The sequence below is a fragment of the Paramormyrops kingsleyae genome, chromosome 12, assembly GCF_048594095.1.
Source record: "Paramormyrops kingsleyae isolate MSU_618 chromosome 12, PKINGS_0.4, whole genome shotgun sequence".
NCBI lineage: Eukaryota > Metazoa > Chordata > Actinopteri > Osteoglossiformes > Mormyridae > Paramormyrops > Paramormyrops kingsleyae.
In genome coordinates this window covers 28146405-28169253 of record NC_132808.1, presented here as the reverse complement: position 1 = coordinate 28169253, position 22849 = coordinate 28146405, and the positions used below count along the sequence as shown (strand labels likewise).

The 22849-nt window shown below is 44.8% G+C and overlaps 1 protein-coding gene across 4 annotated transcripts; it reads right to left on the bottom strand.

Annotated features, from left to right (window-relative positions):
* Window positions 1-4268: 4268 nt before the first annotated feature.
* On the bottom strand, window positions 4269-20225 carry glrbb (glycine receptor, beta b). 4 transcript variants are annotated; one of them, XM_023791806.2, is made up of 10 exons: window positions 20017-20225; window positions 15959-16104; window positions 15109-15215; window positions 13986-14053; window positions 11626-11852; window positions 11352-11434; window positions 10943-11083; window positions 9024-9176; window positions 8083-8360; window positions 4269-5267 (listed from the first exon to the last, which is right to left on the bottom strand). In XM_023791806.2, the coding sequence occupies exons 2-10, from the start codon at window positions 16078-16080 to the stop codon at window positions 4971-4973; spliced, it is 1476 nt and encodes a 491-aa protein (XP_023647574.2). In that variant the 5' UTR covers window positions 16081-16104; window positions 20017-20225; the 3' UTR covers window positions 4269-4970. The 4 variants fall into 4 exon arrangements, 3 of the variants coding, with proteins under 3 accessions (XP_023647574.2, XP_023647566.2, XP_023647559.2); XM_023791798.2 differs by lacking the exon at window positions 20017-20225 and adding an exon at window positions 19259-19707; XM_023791791.2 differs by lacking the exon at window positions 20017-20225 and adding an exon at window positions 19050-19156.
* Window positions 20226-22849: the final 2624 nt, after the last annotated feature.

Below are 22849 nucleotides of genomic sequence, written 5' to 3'. Positions count from 1 at the left end.
GCCGACACCACACAGAGACTGAAACCCGGCCACCCCATTGGCCACCCTGGCACCACACGAAGACTGACACCCTGCCTCCCCATTGGCCACACAGAGACTGAAACCCAGCCACCCCATTGGCCATGCCGACACCACACGGAGACTGAAACCCAGCCACCCCATTGGCCACGCCGACACCACACGGAGACTGAAACCCGGCCACCCCATTGGCCACGCCGACACCACACGGAGACTGAAACCCAGCCACCCCATTGGCCACGCCGACACCACACGGAGACTGAAACCCGGCCACCCCATTGGCCACCCCGACACCACACGGAGACTGAAACCCGGCCACTCCATTGGCCACGCCGACACCACACGGAGACTGAAACCTGGCCATCCCATTGGCCACCCCGTTGTTTTTGCATTTTGGCTAAATCAGACTTTGATTTAAAAAAAAAAAACCCTTTATTCCAGAACTGTTTCTCTGTGTCCCTGATGATATACTGATATAGAATGAGCTCATAGTGCTGCTGAGCTAAATATGTGCCCTCAGAATAGGAGTAATGCAGAAGTTTGGGAATCTTTAACTCAATGTGTAAGCTTGTTAACTTAACGGCGAGAAACCGATGTATTAAATGTGTATTTGATAATTCCACCACTGTCTCAATTATAAACAATGTAGAATCACACGTACGTTTTTACAGCGTTTAGGTACCTAAAATATTCCCTTTTTTTCCAGGTGCCGTATATCCCTGTTTTGATGTATATGCCTCCCCAAATTGACCCCAGGTCCCACCCTGCCCCCCCACTGAAAATTATCTGGCTCCGCTACTGCATGAGACTGTAGGGTGGCATTTTATTTCCATCCAGCTACATGTATATAGGGACATATAAAATATAAATTAAATTAAATATTGATTTACAAAATTGTACTTTACTACATGCCATGATAATTTTATGGATTTCTTTCCATGTAGCAGCAAAACACAGTGCTAAAAGCGGACGCTTGGATTCGGGATGTCGGCATAGACGTGAAACGCACGCCTCACGTGCAGCAACGCCGGCTCTTTGTGTTCTCGCCGAGTACAGGCGTAGTTCCTTATTAATTGGGAGCCTTTCTGTTCTCCTTGCTTTGCGAATGTGTTTGACTAAATGCCGTGGCTTTGGGTCAGTGACGTGTCGATGCTCTGAATGTGACAGATCCACTCATCCATTATGTATATCCATTCATTCATCTCAAGGTTATGGAGAGCTTGGAGTCTATCTCAGCAAGCAGAGGCGGAATGCAGGGGGCACCGCAGACGGCACACCAGCCTGAGCCCCCTCCCTTGCTCGGAGATAAGTCATCCTTTATATACTCGCAATATTCACTCCCTAAAATAGATTCCATAGCATCCTTGCTTACTCTCCACATTTGAAGCATGTTAGTGAAGCAGTAAGTATTTTATTTACTAGACATATTTGTCCAAGGTGTACTTAATAATAATAAATTAAATTTAAGAATGCTGGGTCAGGCGGTCCCTGGAGTAATTGAGAGCTAAGGGTTTTGCTCAACAGCCCAACATTGGAGTGACCTTGCCGACTCCGGGACTTGAAATAATAACCTTGTGATTACAGGTATAGCAGCCCGATCCACTGAGCCTAATGAGGCGGCCGCAGCGAAAGCGATTCGGAGCCGGGCAACCTATGAGTCACAGAAGCTTGTTTGGTCAGCTCTGCCTGTTACAGTGCTCCTTCCCCAAAGATCAACCTGCTTCTCGATGCTTGTATCCAAAACAATGTACATTGTTTTTGAGATAGCGGGATCAGCCAGTCCCTGGAACAATCTGTGGTTAAACGCCTTGCTAAAGAGTCCAGTAGTGACATCATTCTCTCAATGCTAGGATTTGAACCAGTGACCTTCTGATCACAAGTATAATGCCCTAACTCATGGAGTGGCTGTTTCCATTGTATGTATTGAGGACCCATTTTGACAATGTGCTCAATGTGAAGGTGGAGTGGGATGGTTATCGTCATACATGTAAGGAGCAGTGAGTCAAGTCTTTGCAGTAGCAAAGACCGTGACTCTTGGAACTTTGCATCTCTGGGTTCTGCGTTTTATGCCCTAAAATGGATAGTATCCAGAAACCCTGTGTAGCGCCAGCGGAAGTCCATGTGGCGCCCTAGGCCAGCTTCACCGCCAGCGCCCCCTGTCTCCTACAGAGTGAAATTGGCTGGCTAAGTCAGCGCCCCCTCAGAAGATGCTGTCCTAGGCGGCCGCCTATGTCTCCTAATAGGTTGACCGGCACTGATGGGAGGTGAGATTTACACTGAAGCAGCCTGAGTTCCACCTAAACTGAGGAACTTGAAGAACTCATGGGTCTTTGAAGGTTCTGGGGCTCAGCTTGGCCTCTGATAGGGCTTAAAAATTTTTATTCCGTTGTTCTCATTTATTTATATATTGATACATCCCTTCTGGAGCTTTATAGCCGATATCGGCCCGTTCCACTGCTTTGCCGCAACACCTGCAGGTCATTTGGGCTTTTGCTGCATTCGGGCAGCACAGCGAAGCCACTGCTCTGGCTTTTTCCCATCACAGTTTTCACAATTTCACAGTTCACATGCCAAAAAAACAAGAATGCAGGTGTATGTTGGTCTGTAGGACCCAGAGGAAACCATCTGGCATATCAGTGCAATTCACTTTTAATCAGTATAATAAAATGGACACCTAGTATCTAGATAACAAGGTCACATTAAATAATATGGTGCTTCACGCCTCCATTTTGGCTCTCCAGCGAATTGTAAGACTTCAGTCTGGTCCATTGAGCTATTTTATGGTACCCTAACTGTATTCCATGTGTGTGACCTGCCGTCTTCTTCTGAACTGCTATAGCACGTATGTGTCATGCGTGTTCAGCAAAACATCTGCATATCCAGACAGCCAGACGTCTTTCACAGGCTTCCCGACACACAAGCCTGCATCTGCAGAATCACATCCATTTGCCTGCTGCTGGACGTGCGTGGATTTTAAACAGACAGCTTCCATTTTTTGTTAATTGGCGGATTCTAGGGCCAGGCTTCTGTCGTGAAATTCCGTGTCACGCCGAGTGGGTGAAGCAGTAATGCAGATCTGGGAATGTGCTGCCTGTAACCCTGGCAGATCTATGAAGGAGGATGAGTGAGGTTCAGCACGGTAAGAAGCGACGGCGCTGTAAAAGGAGAGCGAGGCCTTGTGGGAACTAACTGACACATCGGGGCCCAGGCTGTGAAACTAGCCTGCTACATAAACTGGGAGAATCAGACTCAGATGATGAGAACAAAATGCAAGATTTGTTTTCAGTTTTTTTTTTTTTTAAGAAATCTGGTCATTGAGAGTCTGAGTGGGGGAACTCCACTAGAGGGCGCTATAGTGTTGGGACATGGTTATGCCTACAGAACTATCCTTAAAGATTACTCAAAATGATGTATCCTTAACTGATATAGACTCCACACTCAGTATTAATAGGTAAGCTAAAAGTTAAATGAAAATGTAATTTTTTTTTTTTATTTACTCTTAGAAACCTTTCAGGTTTGGAATGATGTAATTCATATTGACATTGTTTGAATTTAATTTGTTCAGTTCTCCTGGCCGTATGATTAATTACGTTGTCGGTTTCAGCCACAGAGACCTGTTTGGGTCACGTTCCGGTATTCCGGATCAGTAAGAGTGACTGGCCTCCCACTGCAATCTAATCTCAGTGTCTGTTGCCATGACAGCAGGCTTGTAGTTAAGGGTGTAGTGATCCACTGCTTGGGATGCAGGGTACTGCAGACATGCTTGGAATTTTACAGACAATAAGAGAGAACTAAGTACTCAAATAAAAGACCTCAATCCCAGTAAACTTTCCTGCCTTTATATCTCAAACATCAAAAAGCCGGTATCCATCATTATCTCTGTCATGACACGACACTGGGAACAATGAATGTATTGTTGATTAGCAGTTGCAAGATGGCTGGATGATTGTATGATTTTGTCGAGTGAATATGCCGATCAACCAGGTATATTCACTCGATAATAAGTGGAATGTTTGAATACATTTTTCATCCACTCAGCTGTGAGCAAATCTGGGGAAAAAAATGCATCACATGAGCATCTGTGACGAGTGTCGTCACGTGACGATACAGCTGTTAAGGAAAATGCTAGTTTTAAGCCTTAAGTATAATTTACTCCATCTATAAATCCATGAAAACAGAAAGGAAACACTTTATGCAAACTTATGTAACTTCTGTGAAGCAAATACAGACTCGGGATTAAATGTAGCAGCTCATTAGACATCTGATCTTTATTGGCTATGCTTACATACATGCATGTATGTACACATACATGTTCATGTTTACATAGGACCACTTTATCCGCATACTTTTAAATTCAATGCACGGGTCACATGATGTAATCTCGGAAGTATACCTGTCACAGAGGTCATGGCATCAAGCATTGTGACATCAGCGTGATGATCAGCCAATCCGATAATATCCATAAATAATTATCATAGCAAACTTTAGATATAGATTCTATATTCATTTATGCGCTTTTTACATGCAAGGTAATAGAATTTTATTTGGTAATAAAATAAAGATGGAGCCGTTTCCACCCATTCCCCTCCACCTGTCATCCTTCACTCTTTGCGATTGCTAAGCGTACCGACCACTGAGTCGAAAAGCTACGGTCACGCTGCTTCAGGATTAATCGTAAATATAACTTATTATTCCATATAGTTCATTCATTCATTTCCATACCCGCTTGTCCCACGCAGGGTCGTGGGGGTCCAGAGCCTACCCTGGACAACATTCCCAATCCAATTCCCCGCCTTGCACCTGCTGTTTCCGGAATATTCTGTATAGCTGGTTCATCAAATATATTCTATCCTTTCCTGATATAGATGGATAATATGAAAAAATAACATGGGTGGTATCACTAATGGAAACGGACAAACAAAATGTGTGTATATAGCATATATATGTGTATATCACAAATATATAGACCAATATATAACATTGAAGAAGAGGAAGGAGAACGGGAAGAGGGCGCGGGCGTAGAGGTCGATGCGCTTGGCCGCGGAGGGAATGACGGGTTTTGGGGGCGCCGGCTTCTTGTTGTTCTTCGCTTGCGACTTGCCGAGAGCCCCTCCCACCTCGATGGGCTTGCCGTAGCAGTCAAAGTTCGACAGCTCGAAATCCCTGGGCAGCGAGCCCACGATGCTGAAGTCGTTGGTGCGCAGGTCCGACTTGGATGTGCACACCTTTTTGCACCTCGTCTCCGCCACCTGGAAAATGAGGCCTGCGTGATTTACAGACCGAGCGAACTCGGGTCTAACATAATCCTCTCTCTGGCTATTCTGAACAGCGTTCACAAAGCCTCGCTTTAGCTATGAACTCCCAGAGTCACCCATTCAGTTACAAGCCCAACACGGTCATGCAGTCATGAGTTAGAAAACAGAATCATGCAACACTGATTTAAAAACAAACTACATTTTGCTCGCTTTCCACCAATATCTTGGTCTGCGTACATTTCTAAGAGACTTTTAGGAGACAGGAATAGCAGTTTTCAGGAATATTCCGCTTATATGCAAATGTAGCCTTATTAGGTTTTTAAAGGTAGTAATATTTATCCTCATATTTCTCAGTAGGGAACCCCAACACAAATCTCTGCTGTTAAGACCTCCAAAGAGTGCTGATCTCGCCACACGTTTTTAATGGATTATATTTGTGGTTTTTTCTTTCGCTTAGGCACGCCGGTTCACCGCAGGGGGACCGGGAGCTCGGGGGGGGGGACACACACGTGTGAGCAGGGTCCACGGTCGCCACGGCGCCAGCAAGCTAACACCACAGACGCTGGCGAACTTGCCCTAGCGAGAGACACAAAGAGCTAAATGTTCCCTTTCACTCCGGGTGCCTCGCGGTCATAAAGTCGGCCGGCGTGACCTATGGCTCCAGCGACGCCCCTTATTTCCTTGAGGAAATATCGTTTCCTATTTCACGAAAGCCTCTAATTTAAACGAGCGACTCCCAGATTCCTGCTACAGCGATCAAAGTAACGCACATCCTCCAACGTTAGCCCGACTGGCTAATTACCGCTAGCCTTCATCCGGTCCTGTCAAGGCTCCTTAAAGTCAGCTACTCTCCCGAAATTCTTTCCAAGTCCGGTATGTTTGGCTTTAGATGGTATCATAATATTGCTGTAATTTTACAACTGTTGAATTACAAAATGAAGTCGGCTGTTAGCACATGATTTATAATGTTTTAATATTTTGGATGTTGGCCTCAAACTTAACAAGCCTACAACCTAGAAAGGAACCAAAACAAAAATGGCAAAATATTGGGATAGTAAAATATCTTTGTTAAACAGTGTATTTCAGGATGTATACCTGGCACAATGACTTACATTTTGCTAATCAGCTCAAACTACAAATTTGTTGGGGCTTGTGTCTGGAGACTAACTCTTGTCCCGGTAAACAAACCCAGACTGGTGGCCAATCCACTTTGTGAATGCTACCCTCATGCTCATGCTGAAATGGCTGCTTTATGTTCTTTCCATCCGAGTATTTTTGCTAAATCCATCTCTGCTCTCAGTCCCAAACGCAGCCCCTATTCCTTCATCACAACCCCAAATCACATGGTTCTGTTCATCATCCCACCCTTATCTTCCTGTAAATATCCATACTAGCTTTGTTTTTTTAAAGACGACTTTTAAACAAAGTTAGTCCACATAAAACATATGTTGCTATCGGTTTCCCAGTCCAGGAAATTAAGCGCCTCTCCCAAAACGTTGCTCTGGCACGATAGAGGTTTCCCCTGCAGACTAATCCCCGTCCTACACGGCCAAGGTCGTCAGGAAGCACGCCTGGCCCTTCCCTCCTATCTGCAAGCAGAGGGCCATTCCCTTGTCGGGATTCCCTCATCCCCGCGGAGAGAGCGCCATACACTCGCCATGATGTCATAAACCCGGGGTTACCGTCTGTTACTGACTGGCGTGCGCACGGGCGCCGGTCACGGATCAGCGCACTGACGCGCTAAAGCGAGAAGGAGCCAGTTGGGACGCGCTGACAGAGCACACGCTACGCCTAAATCCATAATGAAGTGTCACGTCGGCTCAAACTGGCTTTAATGGCCAGGTTTTTACTCTTAGTCTAGATATCACACAAAGAGCCTAGCTGAAACAAATGCTGCATTACCTGCATTCAAAATTCCTTCTGCATGTTTCCACCCTTTATGGAGACCATTCTTCATACTTTAATGAATGCAGATTACACTCTCACAGTTATTAAGGGGGAAACTGGAATTTCAGATCATACGAGCAAGTAGTCAGTCATTCCCATATGAGATGCAGCATTTTAAGGAAACCATTAGAATCCCCATTAACCTCAACACCTTGCTGTCCTTCTTGTATGTTATATTTTATGTGTATGTATGTAAATTATATGTGTGTGTATACATATGAATGTATTTATGTTTGTATATATGTTCATATGTATGCATGTGTATGTATGTATGCGTGCTGACGTGGAGGGGCGTACTGACCGGGAGCGTGCTGACGTGGAGGGGCGTACTGACCGGGAGCGTGCTGACGTGGAGGGGCGTACTGACCGGGAGCGTGCTGACGTGGGGGGGCGTACTGACCGGGAGCGTGCTGACGTGGGGGGGCGTACTGACCGGGAGCGTGCTGACGTGGGGGGGCGTACTGACCGGGAGCGTGCTGACGTGGGGGGGCGTACTGACCGGGAGCGTGCTGACGTGGGGGGGCGTACTGACCTGGAGCGTGCTGACGTGGGGGGGCGTACTGACCTGGAGCGTGCTGACGTGGGGGGGCGTACTGACCGGGAGCGTGCTGACGTGGGGGGGCGTACTGACCGGGAGCGTGCTGACGTGGGGGGGCGTACTGACCGGGAGCGTGCTGACGTGGGGGGGCGTACTGACCGGGAGCGTGCTGACGTGGGGGGGCGTACTGACCGGGAGCGTGTTGACGTGGGGGGGCGTACTGACCGGGAGCGTGCTGACGTGGGGGGGCGTACTGACCGGGAGCGTGCTGACGTGGGGGGGGGTACTGACCGGGAGCGTGCTGACGTGGGGGGGGGTACTGACCTGGAGCGTGCTGACGTGGAGGGGCGTGCCCCCGGTGCCGTTGATGGTGCTGCCTTTGCCCTCCGCCTTCTCCCTGCTGGCCAGCTTTGCCTTCTCCGCCTCGATCATCTTGGGGTTGTTGAGTATCACCTGCACCACGGCGTACTCCACCAGCGAGGCGAAGCCAAACAGCAGGCAGGCGATGAGCCAGATGTCGATGGCCTTGACGTACGACACTTTGGGGAGCTCTGAGGCCAGGGAGGTGCATTCGGAGGAGAGCGACAGCACCGACAGGATGCCTGGCAGCAGGAGATCCACGGGTCAACAGCGCGACGCGGACCGGGCGGAACACGCCGGCAAATTGACACCCCTTTATCCAAGCTACACTGCTACAGTTACCAAGGAAACATCATATCCAGTAATATACTTACACATTTATCATATCACATTACTTCGCTTTCACATTTTAACTTTTCAAACAGGTGGATTTTACCGAAAACACCATTAAATATTATACTCCACACGTGTCAGACAATAAGTAAACTATTAACATTTGTAAGAAATGTAAAGAGGACATAGAGTTGAATCCTTTTCTAAGCAGCCTCTCTTTCACACTGTTATGCAAGTCAAACACTTATTCGACCGACATTCCCCGTTTCCCAGTGAGTGGAGCAGGTATGTGGTATCCGACATGACATGACAAACTGAATCGCAGCGGATGACACACAGAACAACACCACTCAAACCCACGGGCACGGACACTCAGGCAAGACGTGACTGACCTGAGACGAAGCCATTTCCCTGCTGCCCTCGGGGCGAGAGGAACAGGTGTGTGGAGACAGGATGGTAACAGGACAGCGGGGCGTGATTGGGGTGGGAGGGGTTTCAGTGATGGAATGGGGCGGCGGGGCGGACGCGGTGATTTTCGGACGGGTCCGACGTGACGGCCTTGGCATTTATACCCAGAGGGACTCGGGCGGCGCTGGCGTCCGGATTGATCCAGAAGGACAGCCAGGACAGCACCACGATGAGCAGCGTGGGCGCGTAGACGCCCATCATGTAGAAGCCGACCTGCCGCCTCAGAGTGAAGATCACCTCCACGCAGGTGTAATACCCTGCGGAGACAGGCACTCTGAGCCGGGGCCGGACGCCGGGCCGCGCTCAGGGCAAACAGGCAGGCATTTCCCGCTAAAAGCCAATGAGCACATGGACGTCCACATGCAAGTCGCCCAGGCCGTACATAAAGCAAGCGGGATCGGGAAAGCCAATCAACCCCGTGACTGTACTACCCAATACGCGTCAAACGGACACGCAGGACCATAAAGCGTCCTTCACAGGGATATCTGACAATAAGTCCAGAAAGCATAAACGCATTTATTTTTCTGAAGTTAATGCCCATTTTGTAACACTCGATAAAAATCATTGTCTTTAGCATCTTCTGAGATAATGCACTATTCTTGGTGAGTGACCACTTTCAACGCAGGCTACCATTTTGTTTTTGTTTGCCAGGCAGTTATCAGGCTGGATTAATGCTTAATTTTTGCCCTTTTGTCCCTCTGCCAGATCTGGCGCCCCCTAAAGCCCATCCCAGTGCCCCACATCGCACGCGACTGAGCACGATGTCAAGGCCGGCTGGTTGGAGGTTTTCTCTGAGACTTGCTTTAACAGGCGTTGTGCCGTCGGGCACGCCAGGAGGGAACAAAAGGCAACCATGACCTGCAGCCGACTCAGACCCGCGCATTTAAAGCCTACCCCCCTCCCCACCGCCCCCCGCTGCCTTGCATCAACGACAGCGTGTGAAGGCATGCTAGAGAATGCGAGCTTGTCTAAAACAAATGCCATGGTGTTTTAGCAGCTCGATGTATGTTGTGGATCTGCATTCACCATTAATACGTATAATAACAGTATTCTAATATAATTAGATACTATACATAACTAACCATTAAGTCTATCAGTAATCAACATACAATTTTAGGGGATGCATATGTATAAAAAGAGAGAGAGAGAAAAAAACACTATTAAAACAAATTAAACGGAAAGTTTTTCCTTATACATAGAAAGCATGTATAAGAGCACCTGCAGAATAGTCTCTTCACCCAGCCTAAGACAAGTTCAAGGAAACAGCACAGACCTTCTTGCCGAATGTCACATTTTGTCTTCAACATGCTACAAACCACAAAAGTACATGAATACACAAACACACACAACAAAAGCAAAAAGACACGCACAAGTACACAACAAAAGTCTGCAAGCATAGTAACCGCAACATGAAAAATACGAGTAGAGAACTTTAGCTGGGGATACAGGCGGTGTCACTCTCTGAGGCCGCAGCCTCAGGCCGCAGCCTGTAACTCGACAGAAATGTACATCACGCAGCTTTTGAGGGTTTTCTTGATCATATACATTTGGCTGCATATTAGCTAGTTATGAGAAGAGCTTTTGCAGCGCTGCCAGATGAATGAGCAGGCTCTGCCAAAGCTGAACTCCAAAGGAAAGAAATTACTTTCTCCTCATTTATTTTCTGCCAATAGTATTTTTTGTTCCCCCCAAAGAGAATTATTCATGTATGGAGGGCATGAGCCCCCCAAACCATATTGCACTGCCAAGCTAAATGAATGCTTCGTAATTTCGGCTTGACGGTAATTATGGGGCTGTCATGAGACACATGATGTCAGGAGAAGTCAATCTGGGGCCAAGCTTCAGACCACAGCTTGTGTTCTACGGTATCTTATCGTAAGGATGGCGCGCCGCAAAAAAGGACGGCAGTTTTAGAGCAATGTACGGTTAGATCATCCTTCAAATCACAAAGTACAAGCATCGACTGTGGGTAAAAAGCATGTTTACTCAACTTCACGTTAACAGGAAGAAACGCAAGACCTACCGGTCCCTTTGTAGTATTTGGTACAATTTCCATATTCGATATCCTCTTGTTTAAGGTCAAACTGAGGCAGTGCAATTTCATCCATTTGCACTGGGTCTCCCGACTGCCAACTGAACTTTAGGTCATCTGTCGTGTAACCAACTGAAATACGCGCACACACACACACACACACACACACACACACACACATGAAACTAAATATTCGCAATGCATACTTTGGTTAATGAAATTTGCAACATTTTCCCAGGACAGCAGCTACATTTATTGCTCAACTCTCTTCCGCTACAATAACTGCTATCACAACAGCTAATGCTAAGTGTTTCACTAATGTAGCTAGCTTATAGGGTAAGATAACGTAATAAGAGGCAACCCAGCTCGATGTGGGATTTCAAATGCTAGGTTCACATACAACTCTCTAGCTGCATCTTGCATCGCTGGGTGTCCATGGGAAATAAAGTCAGATCCAGAGGACAGGATAAAGTGACCGATAACCTGGGGATTGGGCACAGAGGAAACACATAGCATCATAAAAACAAAGAACGACAGGCATGAAAATCAAATACTAACTGGATGCTATTTTGTTTACTGCTAAACAATTGATCTTAAATTTGCTGAGTATTTATCTTTCTGTCAACAACCCATAAAGATACGCCCCAGAGCACGTGGAGATCTGACCAGATTACCTCATGCTAATCAACACATCACCGTTGCGGAAAATGAACAGCAGGATGTTCTCCTGTGTGACATCATGGAAGTTGGCGCTCTTCTCGTTGGCGAAGAACAAGTCTGGTTTCCAAAGGCATTTGAACATCTTGGGGTCCACGGTGAGGGCGTCAGACTTGAATTCCGTGGGGAGCCGCAGTCTGGGATCGTTCCACCGCTGCCTCAGGAAGATGTTCACTCTGTAATCCTGATTACGATGGAGATTAAAGACTAAAGAAGCTGCATTTCCACACACACTGTATCAGCACAGTCAGAAGTGCAACCAAAGTTTAAAGCTGAGAAACCGACGTCTCGAACCAAAAAGTGATATATTTTCTTACTTTCCCCCAAAAAGTACTTACTGTATCTAAAAATACTACGAAGCAAACCCTGAAAAGCTCCGCCTAGTGGTTTGACATGAGGTGCTATTTATGTTTACAATTAAAACCACAAACTCCATGGTGTAATCTGGACTTGAAGGACACCCATTGAGACCCAGGGCTGTGTTTCTGTCAGGTCTGAAGTTTATATATTTAAACTGGAAGGCACTGTCGCAGTGAAGAATAGACTTCATTAAGCACGATTAGTCAACAGCTTCTGTGAGTTAAGATTTCTCCAGTCACGTGCTCTCGAGGTTTCATTTGAAGGCCGTCAAAGCCGCCCCAAGGATGGTTGGTACACAGCACCGAGGCTGCTTACAGACGGGCTGCTGTTGTGAAATTCGAGGGCGCCAGAAATGTCAGAAGATCCCCTGGCTATTCCAAACAGCCCGAAGAAGCTCTGAGGCTCACTGCTCTTCAAACACCAAGTTCAGTCGTGAGCATAATAGTAAATGGGGTTCGGTTGAGTGCATGGGCCACTTGTATACAGTTTATACAGTTAGTAATATCTATTCAAAATAATATTTGAATGTAACATTAAAGGGATTGCCGCGAAGAGTAACAGCCTTTTGATGATAATCTGCCATCTATTTATCTCGATGCTTAGGAGTGAGCCACAGAGTTCAGGATTACCTAGCCAGACTGTTGCATAACACTGTAATGATTTGTTACGTATTCAAACCTTTACGGCCGCCTGGAAAACACAGGCATAATGAAGAAATGAAGGGACAGCTATAGTAAAAACGCCACCGGGAGTCACAGCCCAATCAGACTTAGATTAATGGTATGAGGGTGCAGCCGGGAGAAGCAAGAGTCCATTTCGAAGACAAGATGAGCCGGAAGTCAATCGCCAGGAAATGTCAACACATGAAACTCACTTCACCCATGCAGAGAATTCAAATTTATAGAGATTTCCAGAACACAGTCCGTAGGTAAGTGTTGCCCTTGTTCTTACTTCCATATTATGTTGGCAGAACAGAAGTCCCAGAGTCCTCCAATGTTGTTGAAAAACAAACAAAATGGACACTTTGTGTCAGGGTCAGCGCTGTCCTATCCTGCCCGTGATTTTATTTTTTGTCCCGTGTATTCAGCCCTCTGTGTTATGCCTCCTAGTTTCTAGTCTTGATTTGTTAAGGTTCTTTAGTTTCATGCTCGTTTAACTGTCATCTGCCATACCTGTTCCTTGTCCTGAGCCCTTTTTTGATTTGTTAATCTGATTATGCTTTGCACCCATTCCTTGTTTGCCCTGATGCCTGTGTTCAGTTCCTTAGTGAGTCACTGACTTTGTGCTGTGTTCCTGCGTGTTGTTTCCTTGCCTGTTCTTGCTCCCAGTGTTGCCTTGTTCCTGGACCTGCTTTTCTTGCGGTTTGTTGACCCCTTGTGATCCTTTGGTTGTAGTCTTGCCAAGTGTATTCACTCTCCTTAATATAAACCCCTTTTTGTCTTGGAGCCGTATGTGGATAATCACCCTTTTTTGCCGTCTACACCATGCCCTGAGTCCGTTACAACTTTGGTTGTTTCTCAATATGTTTACTTGACCATACTTGCGTTTCAGCATACCCGTTTTACGCCATCTTCCATTACCGAAAACCAGTTCCTCTGCTCAAGAACAGAAGTACGGAGGACGGTAAAAATCCCAGATGGCATTCTTGCCCCGCTCCAAATGTCAAGGATGCATCGGTTGCATCGTCACCAAATGAGAATAATCGCATGATTCATTGCGCCCCAAGTTAGTTCTTGGGAGGCACGTTAGCAAGAACACAAGTACGATCTTTGATCTTGGTATTGAGAAACACACTTTATACCTTCATACAGGGCAGAAAACAGCTTCATCAAAATGTTTTTATATGAGAAAACATTTATCCTCTTATTCAGTTAATGACAATTTGACACATTAAAGTCAACCAGCCATAAACAATCAATCAATCAAAAAGATCATCACTGCCCAACACTTGTCATACCATGGTGGTTTCCTGGATGGAGCCAAAGCTGTTTATGAAGATGTTCACTTTGTCCTCAACTGGAATGCCTAGGAAATAAAACGGCGAGTTATTTCAGGTAAGAAAACTCTGGCTGTCTAGTTCCACAAAGCATTCCATAAATCCATATATCACAGAGCAGACGCCAATTCCTATCTATAATTAAAATTTTACATTTGTTAGCAGCCGATTTAGTGCAGCCAGAAGGCAGGTGGCAGCCGTGAGAACCCTAGGATTTGAAGACTGATGACATCCCTCAATTAGGCACAGCTGCCCTCTGTTTGTCTGGCGCGGGATCGTACAGCGTAAAGCCAGCCAGGGTACCAGGGGAGCCCAGCTGCATGGCGGATGACTTAGCGGTTTGCCCCGGCGCTGCCGAGCAAATATCTGTGGATTGCTTCTGTTATACATCCTCTTTGCATTTTTCTCTTTTAACCATATCATGCCTGCCTGTCTTAAGTCTTCTTGTCATTGCCGAGTGCCCCTAGCTAGAGCGAGGCATGTGTGGAATGATGACAGGAAGTAAGCCACCACTTTATGCAGAACTTGGTAAAAACATCTACCAGACAGAGAAAAGCCGTATAATAAATTCAGATTTTGAGTACAAGAAGAGGAATTTGCATGTTCTCTGGGAATCATGCGGGTTTCCTCTGGGTACTCCGATTTCCCCCCACAGTTGAAATTCGTGCAGTTAGGCTGGTTGGTGTCTCTACAGGATCCAGAGTGATACGTCGTTTGTTTGACTGTGTTCCTGTATATGTGCCCTGCAATGGAATAGCAGCCCATCCAGGGTGTACCCCAACTTTGTGCCTCAGACAGACTCCAGCACCCCCCCCCCCAGGGTAAATGTTTAGAGGACAGATGGATGGATGGATGGATGGATGGATGGATGGATGGATGAATGGATGGATGGATGGATGGGCATTTTCCTTCATTCATTTGCATTTCACATTTTTCTTGAGTAGAAATCATTTGTCTCATATTTCTATGAATACCACCCCACCAAAAATCCATATTATATATTATGGTGTCAAATGGATGGAAGCTATTCACTGTCACACAAAGGCAACCAATAAGTCAGCAGGAAACACAGGGCCAGACCAACCTTTGAAATTTGGTCGGATTCTGGGGTCGTAGCTCACCAGCAACCGGTTCAGTATGTTGCTCGTCGTGTTGGCAGGAACTCGAGCAAGATCTTCAGATGACAACTGCCTGCAGAAATCAGCAAAACAGCGAGCTCTGCTGAAACGCCTTGCCGAGATCAACAGGACTCATTAAACATCTGAGGAAACGGCACTGTCAACAAATGGAAATGGGAAAAATTATATGCCTAAAATTGTACATCCACACCATGTTTCAGTGTGGAAGTCTCCATTGGGACATTTGCTAACTGGTCCTATGGTTCCCATAAAAGATGAGGCGTCAGTTTCCTGTATTAAAACGTATTAAAAGTGTTTAAAAGTTGTGGTAACTTCAATAATACCGGTGAAAGGTACTGAAGAAACACCTAAAACGAATGGCATTATAACCCACCACCTCCCCTGAAAACTCTGCCAAATAAACTCACTGTACATGTTGTTGCATGACTCTAAGGGAGCTTTTTAGCTGCGCAAGAAGTTTTGTTGAAGTACGAAGTCAAGTGTGAGTACTTTCAGCTCCAAAGATCAAAGCATCTGGCCCATTTTCCGAAGCATTCCCCAGCCCCAGCCGTCCTCCCGAGGACTCTGACAACCCAAAGAACATTAACTCCGAAACCTAAGAAGCTGCATCCTACAAACACTGACACACACGATCACTCCCGGCTTTTTCTATAAAAAAAAAAAGGCCAAACAAATTAAGCCTAAACTAAAAACATTTTGGCCGTAAACTGAATGGCTCTCATTGGAAGCATCTCAAAAGAGAACAACCAGAGGGGCATCACCAGCACAGAGCGGCCAGCAGGGCGGCACACTCACGAGGGGCAGTAGACCTGCTTTCCTTTCTTCTTTCCCTTCTTTGCGGATTTTTCTTTAGCTGATCCCTCCAGCATCAGCAGGGAGAAGAGCAGGACCAGCAAGACGAGTCTGATCACGCTCATCTTCAAATGCACAAACTGAAAAGCCTAAATGGAAACAAGGAATCAAGGCCTGGGTTAAACTGTGCATGACCCATCACTGTGATCATCTACAACTACCAGCAAAAATTCCTTTGTTTGTAATTCAAAGACCTGCAATCCCTTAACATGGCATATTTTTCAAGTGATAAGTGAGACTTCCTCTGTATATACATAATTTAAAAGAAATAATTTACGCAGGCCATGGATCTTGCTGAAAACTTCAAGTTGTGAAAATTTGTTAATTAAAACATATATTTCTCATCGTGATTGTACTAACTGCAGTCTAACTGTAATACATTCTCTTACTTTACCAGTGAGGAGTGCCACAGGGCTCTCTGTTGGGCCCACTGTAATTTCACTGCAAGTTTTCTATTATCTACTATTGCTAATTCCATAACATACAAATCAATGTAAGCTACTCCGCAAACTCTCTGGACCGGAACGCCGTTTCAGTCACAAAACACATCAGGTCCTGAAATAAACATGATTCTTGGATTTCACCCATTGTCTTCATTTCCCCTGCAGAATATTGCCGGCATCGACAATTACAGTTATGTGCTGATGACCGAGAAATGAGTGGCATTACTGTGACACAATCTGCTCCAGCAGTTTCTCCAAATGACACGTAATGCCATCGACATAAAATCTGTGTACATATCTGTCCTGCACTGGCCTCCCTGTGGGGCTTCCTGTCAAATTTGAGGCAGAATAGACATCTGCCAGTGTTTGTTTTTTTTCTTTTCCTTTTGCACACGCCAGGTTTTACCGCTTTTCCATATATTTCATAAACTGCAGATTTTTTTATTCTTGTTAAGCATTTGGGAAGTTGAGTGAACAATTATAAATAAAAATCCTATTAACTGGTTGTGTGGTGATGGCATAATCAGATTCAAGGTTGTCCTTTAACTTTAAATGCACTAGTTAGGTGTGAATCAGAGCAGTTTTTAATGCCTCACATTTTCTCTGCTGTTATAACTGCTAAACGAGGTTACTTTGATGTAGATATTACATTTTCTTGGTAATAAATTTACTGAAATGTTGAACATGCTGTAAATGTATTTGGTAGCAAAGAATACTGAGTATATTTTTTATAAATGTTAAGTGAGTAATATGCAAATGTATAAAATCTCAGTGTGTTAAACTTTTGACGCGTAGTGCAAGTTCTTCAGCATCGTTCCTCTCGAGATGTTAAGTGTCATTATGTGAAGAATTTTTGAACAGTGCAACAGTGAACAGATCTACAGCTGCTGATTAGATTCTTCATTAGCCAACAGTTTTCTACTTGATATTTGGGTTTCAAACTTTATAAACTTCACTAAAAATGAAGCCATTCAGTTTTGAGGCACTGAGCGGGAAACGCACTGAGCTCCCGGTTATTCTGTAGTAACGAATGCAGTCAGTACTGCACAACATAAATTAGTTTCACCAAATAGATGTGCTGTGTCGTGATTTGATACTGACTGCGTCATGCTTTGTATTCCCTCTACGTATCCATCCGCCCCCTCACATGTGCTGGGACTCATTTCCTGCTTAGTCCACCTAGTAAGTCCGTTTCTTGATATTTTTTCTTCTTATTGACATGTCTCCCTGTCAAAGCCATCTGAAATTAAATGTTGCTGTTTGACTGGTTTAAATTATATATGTATACTTGTTGATTTAAACGATACAACATCACGTAAGGTGTTCTTGTGTTACCGGGAGCCAACGATTCTTATCCCTTAAAAGCTTTCGTTCGTGCTCTTTGTCAGTTACCAGCACCTAATAAATTACTTAATTTCATTTGAATCGACGAGACATCGGTCTTGTTGGAACAGCAGAGTACTTAATAAAAGCCACAGAACAGGCTTCCAGGTTTTGAGAAAGAAAAACAAAAGCTTTTTAAAGAGCATCTTCTAGTCTAGAGTTTAAATGGAAACTAACACTGGGGGGGGAAAAAACTTATTTAGTGGACGGAAAGTGAGTGATTCTCTCAGCTCTCCAGCTGCAAATCACACACGAAAGCCCTGTTATAAATGGGCACTTTTCATGGCAAGTGTTACTATGGAGAGATGGCATCAGTAGCTCCTATCTAAGGGGAACTCAAAGGTGCTCCCAGATTCTTAGGTGAACAGAAGGAGACTGTGGATGGGCGCTTCAGACAAACTCCAGCAAAGACCGCTCACTGCTGCAGAGGCCGTGGGCACAGCGAGAGGAGGTCCGAGCCTCACAAGGTTTTGACAAATGGACGAGTGAAATAATCCGCATTCCTGGAATTCTTGGTTCCAAAAACTTTGCCCGTAGAGTAACACCACTGATGGTCCAGTAAGGTGGAGTTAGGAACTTAAAGGGGGTTTCTGACAGGGCATAAAGTGTACTGTCTGACAAGCCTGGCAACAAATTTGCACAAATAATTCCTTGTCACATGTCCCGCAGTAAAACTTATACCCACGATAGTTTTAATAACACCCATGAGCATTTAAATGAAAGCGATGTTAAGAATAGAAGACCTCAGATTACATGAACAAGATTCAGCTTAATATAAAATATAAGTGTACATTATACGTTTTTTTATATATATTTAGACATTTTTCATGAAATACATTTATCCATACCGAGTTATTTTAATAATTTATTTAATTTATATCCATTTAGTCTTCTGTTTCATTCCTTTTAATGTTTTATTGTAAATGATTGATTGTTGACACCGACCGTAATTGGATGAAAAACAACAAAATGGCTCCTTCGTCCACATTAAATGAAATGTTAGCATAAAGCAGTTCAGTGGGACGCACTGCATGCTCACCATTTTCCTTTAGAGTAACGCAGGTTTACATCTTGTCACGTGGTTTTCACATCCCACCAACACCATTATTTTAAAAAGCACGCGTCATAATAATCGCTATTTTGGTAATACCAATTTAATCTCGGAGACATAAAACCAGGACGCAATTTGGCATTCTACTTACACTTACATTCGTTTCGGCGTTTTTAAATGTGTTGCCTATAGAGGGAAAGAGAGGAGGAAAGAAAAAAAAACAAAAAGACAGGGAGAACATCCACCATGCTGGAAGATGGACCAAGAGATGCAGAAAATGGAGATGGATAAGGGGGAGCAATGTATAAATATTAAATTTTGCTACATGTCACAAACATAAAACAGCCAAAAAGAATACAGACTCACCATATGATTGGCGCTTTCCTTAAAACCGAATATCCCACGCCCTGCAATTTGGATATATTAAATACCGCTGATTGTGCAATTACCAACGCGCCTTCCTGAAGTCCCCCGTCCCCCTCCTGCTCATTTTATTTGCCTTTCCTGCCTTTACAATTGAGCTCCGATCGCAGCGACACGGAGACCGAAAAGCATTTGCACGCTATTTCTGCACGCTGTTGCGATCGCAGAGCCGCTGCATGCGTCCCCTGTCCTTTTGCCCTACATCGCCATGCCAAAGATGGAGGCGCGCCGTTCACCTGTCGCCCAACATGCGCAGTAATTTCGCCACACAGCGACGGAGGCGCGAGGCAGATAAGCAGCGCAACATGCGAGTGCTCGAGCGTCGTGCTCAGTGCGGCGCTGCCTCGGCTGCTCTCTATCGTGATGTTTAATGCTTTAAACGGACATCAATTAGAGAAGTCACGGAAACGTTACAATATCTGCCGAACATCAGCTTCGTTAACGTGAGCATAAATCAATTAAAATGTTTTACGTTGAAATGCACGTTTTTGTTAACGGCCAACTGCACTGCAATTGAACTGTTATCCACAGGTGCAATGTCTTAGTAAAAAGAAAAAGTTTTAAACATCACAAAAAAGTTTATTTACCATCTTATTTTCTTTTAATTTCTACTCTGGTTATTCAGCTTGCTGTTTTTCGCTACATATAAATACACTTAATACAAGTTGCATTCATCCTCATTAAATATAATCACACGTCACCTGGCTGCAGCATTACAGCTATGGACTCTCTTTTTCTCCTAGTGGTATCAGTCTTGCGAACACCGTTCTTTTTGGATTTTTGTTGTGTTCCGTGTCCCGTTCAGCTGATTTTCATTGCAAAGATTGAGCTTCCGCGAGAAGCAGAGAGAGATAAGCGGGTCGTAACCGGCGTGAGCACGGCTGCAGTGTCTCCTGCCAGTGCTCACAGTGGCTGGGTCCAGGCCAGTTAAGCTTGGGGGCAGAAGCACAAAAAAAGGAACCTCTACAGGCGCAGAAGGCCGGCATGTGGGTGCGTGTGTCTGTACAGCCTCATGCCTCACAGACATTAATGGCATCGATTTCAGAATAAAATTGTTATCCTTGGCACTGTGCTTTTCTACTTGATGAACATGTCAGGAATGGAGTATTACAGGAATGTTTCAGCGATGTTTATTTCAGCATTGAACCTGGGGTGCTGGGTAAAGGGAACTCAACGTTTCTGGCTAATTCTATTGCAGATACACCTCTGTGAAGAATGTGTGCAACTCATAACATGCAGAAGATGCTGTGCGGCAGGTTAGCTTTCCGTGAAGTTTGTAGTCATGGACCTGGACTCAGTGTCCGTTGCAGGCTTTTACATGAAAAATGGCAGAATCAACTGGTATATTTGTTGTGAGAGAAACTCTGTGTCAATTGGTCAACAAAACAAGAAACGGGGAAGAGGAGCAGGAGATAAATCCCTGGTAATTAGGAGAATCAAAGCACTGAATTTGCTGACAAAGTAGGAGAGCATTAAGCGGACAGCAAAGATAGCACTGTAGTGTGGGCCTTACCGTACTGTTCACACTAAAAGGAAGTGGGAGAAAAGAAGATACGGCCAGAGGTGGGGAGTTCAGGTGCTTAAAAAGCAAAAATCCAGGCCAAGATTTTGTTTCATCCAACCAGTTGAGGACACTGTAACTGTGACTCTTTATACTCAGCTGGTTGGCTGAAACAAAATCTTGGTCTGGATTTGACTTAATGTACCTGAACTTTTCCACCTCTGGAGACAGCTATAGGAGGAAAGGGCACAGGGTCTCTGGCAAAGGGTGGAGGCAGGACAGGATGAAGGCGATGGTCTTCATGCATGTTATGGAAACGCCACCAAAGGTCATGTGATCTCTGCGTGTCTGCCATTGCAAGGGGGCGTCACATCTGCAGATGTTGCCTAAATGTCTCTGTACTCCATAAACATGTGCCACATAGTAACTGTATAAACATTTCAAGGGATTTATTTTGGTAATTCCCTTGTTTGGATGCTTCTAGGTAAGATTATAATAAAATACCTGAACTCCACGGTTTAATGCAATAAAAAAAAAACTTCCACTACACAAATAAGTGAGGCAGAACAAAGTTTAAAACTACAGGATTTCAAGATAATTGTGCATGTCTAAGTTTAAGTAAATGTTAGGCTCTACCTGCCTTTTGTTGCCAGAATGACAAGCAGAATCCAACCCAGATTTGTCCTTTATCTCACCTCCACGCTCAATTAGCATGCAGATCCAGTCACGGTAGGACTGGGTGTGGGATCCGCACAGGCACACAAGCAAGAGAATAACCAGCACAATGCTTCTTCTGTGGGAAGGGATTAGATTATGTGTGATACTGTTATCGTTAATAATTCATCATTCATAATATTCTAATTTGGAGCATGAATAAATTCAGTGCAGTTTGAATAAACACTGAAGCAGAAATGTCAAACTAAGCTCACGCGAACGGCTTTAGAACTCTCCGGGCCTTTAATACTCCGTGCTCTGTGATTGGTCCAGAGTTAGAAGCAATCGGAATTTAATGTAAAAAAAAAAAAAAAAAAGCAACAAGCAATAAGCTTGATCTGCTAAATAGTACTGAGTGGTTCCCTACGGCCATAGATGCCACATGATAGCCATGCAGAATGGGATAAATACGATCGGCCTGTTAGCCGCTTAACTTGGTAGCGGAAGGCTAATCCGGCCAATGTGATCGTCATAAATTAAATTGTAGCTTCCAGACATAACCACCAGGTGTCTCTAGCCTCAAAGCAGTTTCTCCTGTTTATTTGCAACCATGTATTTTGATTGAAATGAGTAAAGATTAATGTAGAAATCGTTTTCAACCACCCCCACCACAGGAAGGGTAGAGGATGGATAGACAGTTGGATGGATAGATAGTTTTCATATTGTTTTTATCATGCTTAACAAACTTCCAAAAGCACAAGATGGTGACCCGCTTTACTGCATAATCTCAAAAATACCTATAATAATACATACTATAAACAAATAATCTCATTTACTGTATGTCTTTGCAACTTTAAAATATATGAAAATGTTGGTTATTGACCCCGTGACCCTGCATAGGAAAAGCGGGTACAGAAAATGGGTGAATGGATGTATGGATGGATTTATTTAATCCCTTGGGTAGTCTGGTTTCCTCCCACAGTCTAAAGCCACACAGTTAGGTTAAGGGGCATATCTAAAATGTACCCCGTGTACCCCGACCCCGTGATGGACCAGCATCCTGCCCATGGTATACCCTGGCCCCGTGCCCTGTGATGGGCTGGCATCCATCACAATAGATTTCTATATTTTGCAGGAGAAAGGTTTAATGCAGTAATATGGCATCATACATCGCCGAGATACACACGTTAATCACGTTAATGGCATAGCAGACATTTATAGAGGTCCGCTGCTGTGTTTTTCAGCTTTCCGTTTATAATACTGGATACCTTTGGTTATTTTTCAAACACCCAGTTGATTCACGCAGGACCACCAGGAAAGCCACAGACAAAACTGTGAGGGAGGGAGAGGGAGGTGCTGACATGTCCTGCAGACTGGAC

Coding starts and splice junctions, on each gene's coding strand:
- glrbb (XM_023791791.2), bottom strand. CDS start 19,133: ATGTTCTCCCTGTCTTTTTGTTTTTTTTTCTTTCCTCCTCTCTTTCCC. Junction 15,216..15,958: donor AAGCAGGTCTACTGCCCCTC/GTGAGTGTGCCG, acceptor TGATTTCTGCAG/GCAGTTGTCATCTGAAGATC. Junction 14,054..15,108: donor AATCCGACCAAATTTCAAAG/GTTGGTCTGGCC, acceptor TTTATTTCCTAG/GCATTCCAGTTGAGGACAAA.